Source organism: Mustela putorius, unplaced genomic scaffold (genome assembly GCF_011764305.1).
Source record: "Mustela putorius furo isolate JIRA1106 unplaced genomic scaffold, ASM1176430v1.1 tig00000151_pilon_pilon_pilon, whole genome shotgun sequence".
Lineage (NCBI taxonomy): Eukaryota > Metazoa > Chordata > Mammalia > Carnivora > Mustelidae > Mustela > Mustela putorius.
This window is the reverse complement of record NW_025421296.1, coordinates 2176270-2190554: the sequence shown is the minus strand read 5'-3', so window position 1 is coordinate 2190554 and position 14285 is coordinate 2176270. Positions and strand designations below refer to the sequence as shown.

The 14285-nt window shown below is 40.9% G+C and overlaps 2 protein-coding genes across 5 annotated transcripts in view; one reads left to right on the top strand and one right to left on the bottom strand.

Annotated features, from left to right (window-relative positions):
- The window catches only part of TRIM55 (tripartite motif containing 55), a 44398-nt gene extending 35471 nt beyond the window's left edge, over positions 1-8927 (top strand). For 2 of the 4 annotated variants that reach the window (XM_004772971.3, XM_004772965.3), the window contains one exon: positions 6626-8927. In XM_004772971.3, the coding sequence (XP_004773028.2) occupies positions 6626-6748 (123 nt within the window). In that variant the 3' untranslated portion in view covers positions 6749-8927. Of the gene's footprint in view, positions 1-5328; positions 5424-6625 lie in introns of all 4 variants that reach the window. The other 2 variants (XM_013046093.2, XM_004772970.3) reach the window with 2 other exon arrangements.
- Positions 8928-9001: 74 nt separating this feature from the next.
- CRH (corticotropin releasing hormone) lies at positions 9002-11752 on the bottom strand. Its single transcript, XM_004772963.3, has 2 exons — positions 10374-11752; positions 9002-9624 (listed from the first exon to the last, which is right to left on the bottom strand). The coding sequence occupies exon 2, from the start codon at positions 9608-9610 to the stop codon at positions 9020-9022; it is 591 nt and encodes a 196-aa protein (XP_004773020.1). The 5' UTR covers positions 9611-9624; positions 10374-11752; the 3' UTR covers positions 9002-9019.
- Between the last annotated feature and the right edge of the window lie 2533 nt (positions 11753-14285).

Below are 14285 nucleotides of genomic sequence, written 5' to 3'. Positions count from 1 at the left end.
CCAGCAGACAGCCCCCTAAAGTGCAGGGTCCAAAGACACCCATGGGGCCGGATTCCCGGGCCCCAAGATCATGACCTGAGCTGAAATCGAGTTGGAACCTTAACCAGCTGAGCCACCCAGGCTCGCCCATCACCCATTCCTTTACTTAGTGTGTACAGCTGCAAATCCTCCCAAGAAAAATGCTTTTGGTGGGTGTTTTCCTTCTATAGCTCTTTTGGAGTGTACCTATTTTCTTCTTCCTGTAGCATTCACAGAGAGTGTGCTATATTTACACACCTCTGTGCTTCCTAATGCATCTCAGTTGCTCCACCACCAAGCAGAAACATCTGTATTCCTGTGAAAGAAATACCCGCAGTAGAAGACCTGCCCAGCAGAATTTCCAGGGCTTAGACCCTTGGCTGTGAATTACAGACCACATCCTAGTTATACCTCAGAAACTGATGCGTGGTTCACGTTCTTGGACGTATTCTCTTTTCCAGTCTGGAATCCATAATGCTTAAGCTATCCAAGGGCCTACAGTTCAGGAATGCTAAGCAAGGAGCAGGCCAGTGCTTGAGTTTAGTCTTTCTGACTAAACATTCTAGGCATGACCTCAGCAATTCTACTCATACCTGTTCCCAGCCTCTGACCTTGATTCTCTGACCCAGCCTAGCAGGTTCAGAGTAAAAACAGGGTGGTTGCCCACTCAGCAGCCTCAAGTCTAGCCTTATCCCTTCTATCCACATTCCTTTAAGGCAAATGGATTTCATTATAGATGGGTAAGGGTCCTTTTGAATTGGCCAAGGAGGACTGGCATTTAACAGGTGGGAATAACCAGATCCTTCTTTCAGGTTGAATTTGTGATTGGCATACACAGCAGCAGAGAGGTGATGGAAGCCCAAGGGTTGGGGCTTGGACACAAATTTTCTCCCTGATCCCAACATCCCTTCAATGGTCTGACACAATGGCCCCCATGTTCACTATAGTTGTCCCTCAGGATAAGACATGGACATTCCCATGCTATGTGGCAGGGGTGTACATTAAGCCATCAGCATCCATTAATGTCTCAGTCGTCATTCAGTTGATCAGATACCTTACTATTACCTGGACAAGCTGAGGAAATGGAACACAGGCAGGTATATAACAGACCAGGATCATCAGTGGTAGAAAGAATGATCATTTGGGGAAAAGCAGATGCAGGCACCTCCTGGAGTCTCTGGGCAGCCTTGAAGGAGCCTGAGGGCACTGGTTACTGATCAGAGAGCCCAGCTTTTCACTTGGGCCAGCTAAAAAAAATATTTTCCCTCTTAAATGTGAACCCAGACTTGTGCGAGAGTGACTATCAGGAACGCATCTGTGTGGTTTGGGTCCAGTGGGTCATGTGGTACAGGATGTATTTCGGTAAAGGGGCTACTGCTGTTGCCTCCATGCTAGGATAAGAGCATTTCACTAAACTGCACCAGTTAGATCCCCTCTGCTAAGTGCCCAGGGACAGACACATCTGGCTTCAGTTGAGCACTGAAGGCAGTTTCATGCTTTGTCAAGAATCTTGCTACAAGCAGCATGCTGGCTTAAAAAAAAGAAAAAAAATCACATTTAGCATGAAAATCAAGCCAAAGAGAGGCACCTGGGAGTCACAGTGGGTTAGGGCTCAGGTTATGATCCTGGGGTCCTGGGATTAAGCCCCTCATGGGGCTCTCTGCTCAGTAGGGAGCCTGCTTCTCCTTCTTCCTCTGCCTATGGCTCTGCCTACTTGTGCTGTCAAATAAATAAAATTTTCAAAAAAAAAAAAAAAGTCAAGCCAAAGACTCCATTGAGCATTTCATGCTCTTTTCATTGACGCTTTCCTACTAAAAACTAGCCTTCGGTTAAGAGCAACAGGTTTGTGTGTCTTTAGAGACCACAAAGGTAACATTAATGCAAAAGCAAGCCAGGTAAAAGAAAAATGTTAATAAAAGCATAAATACAAGATTTAATTTGCCTTCCTCTTTAATCTGAGCATAGCAACTATATAAGCACAAAAAAAAGGGGGGGCCACTGAAACCAGCCTTGCAGCAAAGGAGGCAAAAGGGAGTAGTGAGCATGATGGAAATCAGGAGAGAGAGAGAGCATACCCAATCCAAGGGGACAGGGAGTGGGGGTTCTCCATGCAGGTGCTGGACTGCTGTATTTCTGCTTTGTCAAGAGAACCCACATATCCAGATTTTAATGCGAAGTCTCCTATTTTTTTTCTTAATTTCTAATTGTGGTAAAACCCACATAACATAAAAATTACCATCTTAACCATTTCTGGTTCAGTAGTCTTAGTATATTCACATTGTTGCACAACCAATCTCCAGAATTTTTAATCTGGCAAAACTGAAACTCTGTATCCATTAAAAAACAACTCCCCATTCTACCCCTTCCCCCAGTCCCTGGCAACCTCCATCCTACTTTGTGTTTCTATGAGTCTGACTACTCTAGATACTTCTTGTATTCTGTAAGTGGAATCACAGAATATTTGTCATTTTGTGACCGGTTTATTTCACTTAGCATAATGTCCTCAAGGTTCATCCATGTTGTAGCATGTGTCAGAATTTTCTTCCTTTATGAAGCTGAATAATATCCTATTATATGTATATGCTACATTTTAGTTATCCAGTCCATCCATTGATGAACACTTGGGTTGCTTCCACTCTTGGCTGTTGTGAATAGTGCTCCTGTGAACATAGGTGTGCATATATGAGTCTCTGCTTTCAACTCTTTTGGAGATATGCCCAAAGGTGGACTTGCTGGCTTATGTGGTAATTCTGTGTTTAATTTTTTGAGGCAGTGCCCCACTGTTTTCCATACCAGCTGCACCATTTTACATTCCTACCAACAGCGCCCAAGGGCTTCTCTTTCTCCACATCCTTGCACCTGATTTTTTAATGTTGCAACTAATTCAAGTTTGTATCAAGATACCACTCAAGCCACACAGTTCAGACCAAGTAAACACAGTCCATAACCTGGAACGGTCCTGTGCACAGAGACAGATGTCCACAGGCTTCTGGAAGAATGCATGCTCCTTGATCCCCATCAATAAGCAATGATTCTAGATGACCTCACTTGATAAGGATGATGCCAACACATTATGAAGCTTTGGGTGGAAAAACCTCTCATCGCCCTACTCTTTGATGGAGTAAGAACCTTGTATCATAATCTGACAATTTTTTTCTTCTCAAAAAAAAAAAATTGATAGTAACAGGGAAAAAATCCAAGTAAAGTATTTTATTTCTGCGTGGATCTGATTCATGAATACCTGGCATTCCTGGTCAAGTTCATCTAAGAAGATAGCCTTCCTCCTAAGCAAATGTATATCACTCCCCTCTACGGTCTTTTGTGGATCTTGACTGAACTGTATCTCGCAGTTGAAACAGGGAAAATGCTGCCCCCCTAATCCATTTCCTGCTTTTATTTTATGCCTAAAATTCATTTCTCAAATAATCTGAAGCCCCATAGTGATACAGCAGAGTGGTAGGTGATGGTTGTAAGTTTGGTTACTGGAGAAAAATGTGTAAAATTTAGTGTAATAAGGGACTAATAATCCTTTCTTCATCTTTTTATACATCTCAAAGTAGATTGAAATGCAGGACAAACACAAAAGCAGGTAGGGAATTTCAGTGCTTGTCATGTTCTATCCTTTGTTCAGCTCCATGGAACACCTGTATTCCCAAGAAATAGCATTTCCTGTGATAGAGGACCATTTGGAAAACTACCTAAAGGAATACATATATACAATTCTATTTGAGGACAGCTATAGGAAAAAGGTCTGCTTATGATTTAGTGGGCTGTATTCATATAGAGATGAGGTTTCTAAATCTTTAACTCATTCTTCCTTTAGGAAAGAGCCATATATAAAGTTGGGCTACTTGGAGACACACTGGATAGATCATGGATAATCATGATTACAGTATGCCACAGGAATTAAATCCTATAATAACCAATTCTGACAAGATGATTGCAAATATAATCATTTTTCCTCACAGCGGGGGGGGGGGGGTCACCGCTCTTGTATATAGTTCCTCATTGGCTGTCCCCAGGTGATTCTGCATTGTAGGGGAGCCTCTTCACTAACATAAGAAAGGAAAGAAAGAAGGAGGAGAAGGAAGGGGTGAAGAGGGAAGGAGGAAATGCACATTTTAAAAACACTTAATGTAAGTGAGGCATGTGCAAAGTGCTTTAGATATATTACTTTATTTATTCAGTACTTACAACAGCCTTGTGAGATAGGGTCTCATCTCTTTTTACAAAAAGAAAAACCTTAGTTTTTTAAGTCAGAGGTTAACTGACTTATCCAAGTCATACAGCTTAGTAAGTGGCTAGTCTAGGATTCTATGCCAGGCTCAACGTCTTGGCATAAAACATCTTTGCTGAGATAGTTGGTGGGTCCCCAATTTTACATAAACAAGACCAAGAAGATGGTGTAGCCACCTGAAAATACTCAGGATAAATCTCTGCTCTTGGCAACCACTCAGACACTGGCTTTTCTTCTCTGAAAGACAGCATCTGTCCATATCATTTAGAAGGAAATCTAATAACTGCACGAAAACACAAGGAATGTTAAAGGAGCAACCTAAACTACTTGATAGCAAGTTTTGAAAGCTGTCAAGGTCCTAACAGCTAGAACTTTTTCAATGGAAGACAGATTTTCTTCTCAAGTACAGAGAAGCACAAAAATATATACAAATCCCAAAGGCAGTATCAAATGGTTTGTTAGCCACCAGCAGTTTTGCAAAGATTATATCCCTCTACAGAAAATACCTTACGCTACTAGTTTTGCCCTTTACATAGTTCAGAACAGCTGTCATGGAAGATTCCTCTAGATTAGGGTCTGCTTTCAAGAAAAAGAGGCTACAAAATGCACACTCGTGGTCTGTATTTTTAGGCAGAATTCAGTGTTCACTTCTATAAAATTGTGGTTAGAAAAAGGTCTTCCACAGCTCACTGATATGCCCAGATCACTTGGATTGGGGGTTTATTTGGTGGTTTTTTATTTTGTTTTATTTTGGTTTCTTTTTTTTGTTGTTTGTTTTGTTTTGTTTTTAGGATTAGTTAGAGTAAGGTGACTACAGTGGGGAAGAAAATAGTTTGATGTCCATAAAAGGGCACAGGGTTCTGTCAGGTTGTTTTTTCCACATCAACTTCAAGGACACAGAGGTATCTAACCCATTACCAAATAGAATCTAATAGCATAATAGTAGCCTTTAAAAAAAAAAAGCCCAATTTCACTTGATGTCTCAACTATTCCTTCATGGAAAACTACTTGCTTTGATTTTATTCTACTGTAACTGAGTATGATTTCATGGCCTTTCTAAACTTTCTATTAAGGAACAACATGGCAGGTGGAAGGAAAATCCCCGAACCATAAAGACTTGGGACAATTTTACTGAACTTGAAACATTACCCTAAAACACATATTTACGGTAAAATCTGGGAAGGTGCAGGAAAAGCACTCATTTTCACTCTAAACTATTTTAAGTGGCAACAACACAGCATACTTACCAAAATTCTGCTTTGTCATGTCAGCTTTCTATCGTCCATTCATGCAGCAGCTTCACAAAATCACCCCGGGCTTCTGCATTGAATGCATGTGCCTACCTCATTGCTTTGAAATCAGTGCCATTCTAATCCAGCAGGATAATTTTACCAGTGAAGTCATCAGAATTTGTTAGGCCATCTTCCGTAGCTCTAGGAAGAGCTGTGTTTGTCAAAGTACCTTTAAATGTAAGGAGTCTGAGTATACACATCAAATTGCATTTCAGCAAGACTCCTGTATGATTGTCTCCCATTTCATCATTTTTTTTTCAACTCAAAACAATAAAAATTAATTTCACTTATGATATTAGATTGGTCAATTACTCAAAATCACAATGGTATCTGTCTGGTATCTATAAAGGATAGATACCTTTTATGGAGCTATCTATATAAAAAATAGATATCTCTTTAGAAATTTTGATGTCATTAGATGTTATTGCCTAGAGAAAAAAAAAAGTCCTTTCATTCACGATTTGTTCAAAACTAAGCTTGCCGCTTTGCAAAAAATATACTATTTACATATAAATATATAATATAGAGCACTGTATAAGTTTAAAGTGTAAGTGATTTGACTTAACATATATTATGAAATGATGACCACAGTAAGTTTAGTTAACATCCACCAATTCATATAGATGCCAAAAAGAAAAAAGTGTGTTTTTTTCCCTTGTGATGAAAACTCTTAGGATCTCCTTAACAACTTTCAAATATGTCAGACAGCGGTGTTAACTATAGTCATCATGTTGTACACTGAGGACTTTTTAAACACAAGTTCCTATTAGTTCAATGCCACTTTTGGCTTAGTAAATCATATATATGTGAACTTAAAAAAAATAGCCTGGACCCTTTCCCAAGAACTTCCTTCCACTGCATGCATTACTGCTGCCCCTTTTGGGATCATGAGTGTGAATTATTTTCATGGCTCTTGGCCGTAGCCAAGACAGCCTGAGCTTGCTTTCCATCCCTAATAATAATTATGTTCTATATAATAATTATTATTATTATCCTTTCTCCCAAGTAGAAAAGTGACTGGACCAACCCAAAAGGACTAGGCTCTTCTTCCTCTGATCCAGATTTTCTTCTGTTGCAGATTGGATTTGAGGACCCTCCCCTCCAGGTACAGGCCGCAGCTTCAGGGAGTGGGAACGGAGCTGATTCTGAGCCAGCCCGTCATGTCTTCTCCTTTTCCTGGTTGAACTCCCTGAGTGAATGATGTTCATTCCAACTGCTGCCCTTTGTCTGCCTGGCTGAGATGCACACCAGCAGCAGGGAACCTAGGTGAAATTAATATGATGCAGGTGATGAAAGGGACCTCTGAACAGGATTTCTGCAAAAAAAAGAAGAAACCCTTTAATTCCAGATGACTTTCCAGAGGGAAAACAATTTTGAGAAAACAGTTGCTGAAAGTATTGGAAAAAAGAAACTTGACCTTATGCAAATCTTTTATTGTGTGGGAAACATTATGAAGAGTATGTAGGTGTGATACATGTGTGTGTCTGTAACAAGTGGCAAGTGTAAAAAAAAGTGTGCACTACACTATTGTCTCTAATAGGCACTGGCTTTTGTTATAATATAGTAGCTCTCTCTTTCTTCTTCTTTAACATTGCAGTTGGTCAGTGAAATTCAGTGTTAATTCAGAAGTGACTGATTTATCAATATATGGACAAAAGGTAAATCATTGACCAAAGATATGAAACATTTTACAAAGGTTTCCTCTTTTCCATAACAGATGTCACTGAGGTATATCCAGAAATGTTCCTTAGCTCTGGTGACACTTCTTAGTCCAGAAGGCTGAAGGCCTAAGACATTTCTGGTGAATTTTTCTCAACTTAGTTAGATGTGCAGATATCAAGCATTTGAATTAAAAAAGAATTTCCAACAGGAACTGTCTATTATGTATCTACTGAGGCACAAAACCTGGTGAACCATAGAATAACTGTGTGTATTTAAATATCTATACACACACAATACATATTTAAAATACATATATATACTTAAATCCTGATTTATTTGTCCCACCATAATGCCTCTTTCAAAAGTATTACTTTATTCTGTATGAACTCTTAAATAAATGTTGTTTTTAACAACTTAGTCTTATAATGATTTATTCAGTGTTTCATGTGATCCTATTAATATGTTAGTCAAGTGTCTTCAAAGGGTCCCAAGGGAAGAAGCATCTTCATACATCCAAATTAATTTCAGATTATTATACATTCAACTGAATTTTTTTTAAGTTATAACTCAACTACCAAAGATAAATGCACTGTAGAACTAATTGGATGTGCCTGTTCCATTTTCAAAATGCACAGTTTATATTCTTAAGAATTACAGTGATGAGGATTGGTATAGACATAAATGAGAAGAGCATTTGTGAAGTTATTAAAGTCAAAATATTTTTTATTTAAAACATTTTCCCAAGTGCCATTTTATAGCAATTAAATTCGTTGCTTTAAGTAGAGAAGCTTTCAAGTTTCTCCTATTAAAAGTGGGCACTGAAATAGCATAGAAAAAGTATATCTTTGGTACCAAATAGTAGCTTGATAAAGTGAGTCTTTCTCATAACAAAAACAAAAAACAAGCAGTGTTGGCCCTATAGTTTGGAGGAATGCCTTGCAAACCTCTCTCCTCTTTGCCTTTCCTCTTTCCCTGTCCTCTACAATTATTTAACATTTTATAGTTAATCAGGGTTAATTATTATTTCCATTATGAATTGATCTCCTATTCATAGAATTATCAAGTCTTAAAGTTGGAAGAAATTTCCCAAATTATTTTAACTTAACCTCAGAGGTGTAATCTGACGTACAGAGAGGCAATTGCAGTATCTGTGTAAGCCACTGGTGTATGTTTGCATTTTTAGTAGGAAATTAATGCAAGGAGTTTTGCTTTCTCTTGTGCTGAAGTCAGGGTGAAGAAAGCCAGTAGCTGAGAGCTTTACTCCTACGAACATGGAAAAGGAAAAATAAAGTCACCATTATCTTTGCAGCTTTTATTAAAAATATAAATATTCAACATTCTCTTACACAACCAAATTGACCAAGGATTGGAAAGATGTTTTATTACCGAAACGTTTACAAGGAAAGGTTGATTCAAAGAGCTTACAGATTTTGTTTCACCCACCCAAGAGAATGACATTCTCTTTGGCTCAGACCACAACAAAATAAATTGGGTGACTTCTGTCTGCTTCAAAACATTTCCTTCTGGGTCTATACTTTCTAAACACCATTAAAGACACCTGGAAATGGAAACTCAGAGTAGACAATACAAATAACATTTTGTTGCTGTTACTGCACGTGAATACAGTTTGTGCATGCTAATTAAGGAGTATAGGCTCTCTCGCTGTATATCGGCTAGGCTTCAAGCTATAAAAAAATAAACAAATGGTATTAGAGCAATGCGATGATACAGGATACTTTATTAATTTTTTTTTTCATTTCTTTTGTGTGTGTGTGCTAAATGCTGCATCTTTTTGGCCAAACGCACCGTTTTATTTCCCAATTATCTCCATCAGTTTCCTGTTGCTGTGAGCTTGCTGCGCTAACTGCTCAGCCCTGGCCATTTCCAAGACTTCTCGTAAGAGGTGGAAGGTGAGATCCAGCGAGATGGGAGGTTCCTCGGATCGCCTCTCCCTCTCCGGTGTCTCCTGGCGGCTGCCGAGGGCGTTCTCGGCTCTGCGCTCGGCGGGACCTGCGGGGCTGTCGAGCGGGCGCCGGGGCAGCGGCAGCTGCTGCAGCAAAGCGCGGAAAAAGTTGGCAGCCGCCTCGTCCGGCGAAAGGCGGCTGCCGCTGCCGCCAGCGACAGGTGAAGAGGCGGGCAAGAGGGGAGCAGCGGGGCTCTTGTTGAGGTTACCCAGGCGGAGGAAATATTCCTCCCCCATGCGGAGCAGGACGGGCCGAGCCTGCGGCTGTTGGGGCTGCTGGGGTTGCTGCGGCAGCTGGAAGAAATCCAGGGGCTGGGGGTGCTGCGGGGCCTGCCGGGCGCCTGGGATGGGCCCCCGGCTGAGGAGGGCCCTGCATGGCGGGCAGGGCAGGAGAGCCACCAGCAAGACGCCCGCGGACAAGAGCAGCGGCAGCCGCATGGTAGGGGCGCTCGCTGCGGCACAGAGGTGGGCGGAGAGAGGAATGAGAGAAGAGAGAAAGAAAGAGTTGGTCAGAGTTTAGCTCAAATGGGAGGTGCGCTTGGGGTCTTTCTACCGGATACACACAGACGTGCCTCGGGGGTTCAGGCAGGCACTGTCCGCGGTGCTGAAGCTCTCGAACTAGGACTTCTAGAGTTGGAGTGAGCTGGGGCGGGGGGTGGTTTCAGGAAAGGGGATGCCTACAGGGCTCAGCACTAAAGCTCAGCCCCTCGTCGGGCTGGAGTGACCCTTCTTCCGAGACCCTCGAAGGGTCTCTGAGCCCCCTTTCTAATGATCCCCAAAACCGATTCCCCGAACTCTAGAGAAGATCTACAAATTTTAGATCTCACCCCCACCCCCACCCCCCGCCCTCTCCGGATCTTTCAGCGTTGTCCTCCAAATTGAGAACTGCTGCCTCCTCCTCCTTTTTCTCCATCCCAGCCCTTGTGTCCTTCTCTCGGGGGTCGAGATCGATGGCGGGGACTCGTCTACAAGGCCAGCGAGGAGTAATTGGTAGCAGCCGTCTAAGTTTGCTTTTGACACATCCCGGCTACTACCGGAATCTTGAAGCACAGTCAGCAAACACACACACGCACACACACAGGCGCACACACACTCACACTCACACACATACTCTCAAAGGGACACCCGGCTCCGCCGCGCACACCATGGCAGTTTAGGCAATGCAAAGTTGGAGGCGCGTTTCCGTCTAAGCACTCCCTACCTTCTGAGGTGCTTCTGCAGGTGAGTGGGGCGCTGCCGCCTCTCTGCAGAGGGACGTCTGCGGGGCTTTTTCAGGGGTTTTCTTCCCTTCGCCTTTCTGTCCTCACTCTCTTTTTCTTCCCCTCTTATCTTTCTCTTCAGTCTCTCAACGGACTTGGGCTCTGAGTTTCTCCACAACAGAGCCTGGAGTGGGATTTTATAGCGTCGACCCTCTTCAGAAACCACGCAGCATTTGCCTAATAAGCTGACGCTCTCTTGACAGCTCGATTGCGTGCTGCCTCTGCTCCTGCATAAATCATAGGGCCCTGCCAGAGAACGAGGGGCAGAGTTTTGCTATCTCAACACTGAATCTCACATCCAATTATATCAACAGATATTTATCGCCTCCTTGGTGACGTCAATGAGCCCTAAAATGGAAGGGCTTCTTATGACTTGTCCATTGACAAAAATTCTTGAATGAGATTTCCCAAGTGTGAAAACATACTGATCTCTTACTATGAAAGGTCGAATTCGGGGTCAGAAGGACATCGAATGAGAGGGGAGGGGAAAAAGAAAGTGCGAGGGACAGGAGGTCCATCAATGCACAGTCCTATGGAGAAAGCAGCAACCAGTTCTAAGGGTTGGATCTGGATCCTCCTCTTTCCTCTCCCTCCTAACTTCTCTGACCAGTTGTCTCTGGCAACACCTCTGTATCTGAAAATAATCCTTTGCTAGAGACAGGTGTTGCATCAACTTTCTGCCTGGTTAAGAATAATGAACAAGTAGATAGGATTGTGGGGATATCTAGCTTTTAAGCCTCTACCTGCTTTTTCTTCCCAAGAGCAAATAAAGGAATTATGAGTCTGCAGAAGCAAGACCAATGAGTCTCTTGAAATGAGGCTCAAGTTTAAAAAAAAAAATGATTGGCCAGAGCTGCTTTCCATAATGAAGTGGCCCAAACTAGGGTCAGTTGGGAATGTAGTGAGATTTTAAATTCCCCCAGAACTTCACTGCTCCCTCTTTGTCTCTCCTGTCAGAATCCAAAATTAATAATGGATTTTCTTATTCTCAAATTAGAGAAAGGATTTGTGAGCGGTGTATGAGTTATACAATCTTCATTTGGTCTACCTGATGCAAACCCAATGAAAGAAGCATTCATTCTAACTTCCGGTTTTATATTGGGAAAGGCTCAAGCTGCCTGATAATAGGGCTGAATTCATCTTCTGCACTTTTCACTGATAAATATTGAGCCCATAAAAAGGTAATCTCATTCATTTTATTTCTAAATACTATTAACATCCATTATAGTATCCAACAGGGACACCCAGATTGTTGTTGGTTTTTTTTCTTAATCATCTTTTTTTTCCAAATTTAAATGCATGGAAACCTGATAAATACATAAATGCTCTCTGCTACCACAGAATGTAATGCTAAGGGGCACCTGGGTGGCTCAGTGGTTAAGCCTCTGCCTTTGGCTCAGGTCATGATCTCAGGGTCCTGGGATCAAGCCCTGCATCGGGCTCTCTGCTCAGCGGAGAGCCTGCTTCTCCCACTCTCTCTACGTGCCTCTCTGCCTAACTTGTGATCTCTCTCTCTCTGCCAAATAAAATCTTAAAAAAAAAAAAAAAGAATGTAATGCTAAGCTTGTAAAACCATACTCAAATTTCAAATTAAATTGACACTATCATATAAGTAGGAGGCTGTTACCTCTAATTTTGCAGTTCAAAATGAAATTCCAAATTCTGGTGTCTGTGATTTAATTCAGCTTCTAGATAACCATGAGTTATTTATCAGAAATCTCCTGTTGCTCATTTCTGGTTAGCCCTGCTGCTTTTTTTGTAGCTACATGATAAAAGATGCAATACATATTTCAACTCCCATTTTGGGTCTATACTAATCCACAACTGCTCTTACAAACAAAAGGAAGGTAGAAAGAGAAATGCTGGCAGTTTCCAGAGAATTCAGCCTATAGTTGGATCATTGTGCTATGGAACATACTTTTAGATGAAATGTACATAAGAGAACAAACACGTGTCTTCTGGGAAATACGTAGGTTGTTAATGGAAAATGAGAATTATAGAAAAAGGTTGAGCTTCTATAGGGAAGCAGTGTTTTATGTTGATGGGGGCATACAGAACCTTGTTTTTTGTTACTGTGAGCTTTTTTTTCCCCTTTGAGTGGAACTTAACTTTTTGTTTAATTTCCTTTATGACCCCTTTACTGTCCCCAGTGGCAGAATCAGCTTAGAGGTCAATCTGGAGGTAGAAGTAGATTTGGAAATTCAGGTAAATGGATACAGAAAAAGAACTAGGAAAAGGATAAGACCATGAGTTTAGCTGGGAAGTCCTGAGAGGTTCCTCCAGAGAAGATATACATTTTGGACTCTGACTAACCCTACATCCCTTCAGATCTCTCTCCTTTGGGCCATATGAAGGATGTTTTAGTATAGCTCCCTCATCACTGTTGAATTCTTGCTGTCAAATTTTCCTGGAGTAGGTAGTTGGTGGGAACAGTTGCTCTGAATAGGGTGAGGACAAAAGGCCTGGATCCCAGAGGAGGAGGAACTGGGTAGAACAGCCCTTACTCAGTGATTAATCCAAAAGTAAGATCTCATCAAATCACTGACTTGAAGAGATCATTCCGTTTAAATGAAAACCAAAGATAACCTCTGGTGACTTACCTAGTTAGTGATAAAGTTAGAATTAGAATCCAGTTCTTTTGACTAGCAGCCTGTACTATTTCTGTAACATAACAATACCTTTTGAACCTCCCCCTTTTCTAGGAAACACACAAACAAATAGACATGAGAAAATAAAGTTAGATAAAGTGAAACATTCACACACCAATCCTAAACTTTCTTTTATTAAGAAATCTCCTAAGGCATGAGACCACAGAGATTGTCTTTGCATACTGATGCCCCAGCACTTCATCTTAAATCTCTGGGTGCACACACTGCAATTTACCTTTCAGCTGAATCTTGTATTATAATGTGAGGCTTTAAAATGTATTGCCAATTTACAATGCATTAGTTTGATCTTCCACCTTAGTTCATGTTGGAGAAAAGGGATCTTTGGATAAAATACAGAGTTCTGTGGTTCTCAAAATAATTATATAAATGTGTGACTGGAGAAATAATATGATGCAGAGGACTTATATGTGCAGTAAACTGAATGTCCAAGTCCATAAAAATCACCACTGATAGATCTGATCCTACATGTAGGAGTAACTAGTCACTGGAGAACCAATTTAAATGCTTTTAGAACCTAAAAACACAAGCCAAGGAACATGGGCATAAAAATAGTGATTACTTTACATTTTAAACCACATTTTTTCAGTAAAAATATACTATAGGATATAGTTAAATTTTTAAAGACATGGCACAGTAGCCCAATTAATAAAGAAATATCAGATATAATAGAACTGCTGGGCTTATCCTTGGCATCTGCATCTCCTTGCACTTTTGAGGAACATCCTAACATGTGCTACTATTAGCAAAATTCATGGCAAACAAAGACAGTCTCCAAGTTTGCTAACTGAAACATTTGCTGAAAGGAATCTACCATCTCCAATGACAGTCTTTTAAAAAGTCTAGGGTAGACAGATGTTTTGGTAACTGTTTGTGCTTCAGATATGTTAGTAACTGCCTTCAGCTTCCATAGGTAGGACTAGGGAAAGGATCTCAAATAGCACAACTACCTAACTGCTTTACCACTAATGATAACTTCTATTATCAAAGCTACTTATCCCTTGTAGAAATTTGGAAAAATCAGGAAAATATAAAGAAGAATGTAAGATTCCTCAATTCCAAAATTGACAGATAATCTCAGTTAATATTTTGTGTCCCTTGAGAATTTTTCCTGACACATACATTTATGTAATTGAGATAATAATATGCTTCCAATTTTGAATCTCTGCTTTAAAAAAGAAAATAATC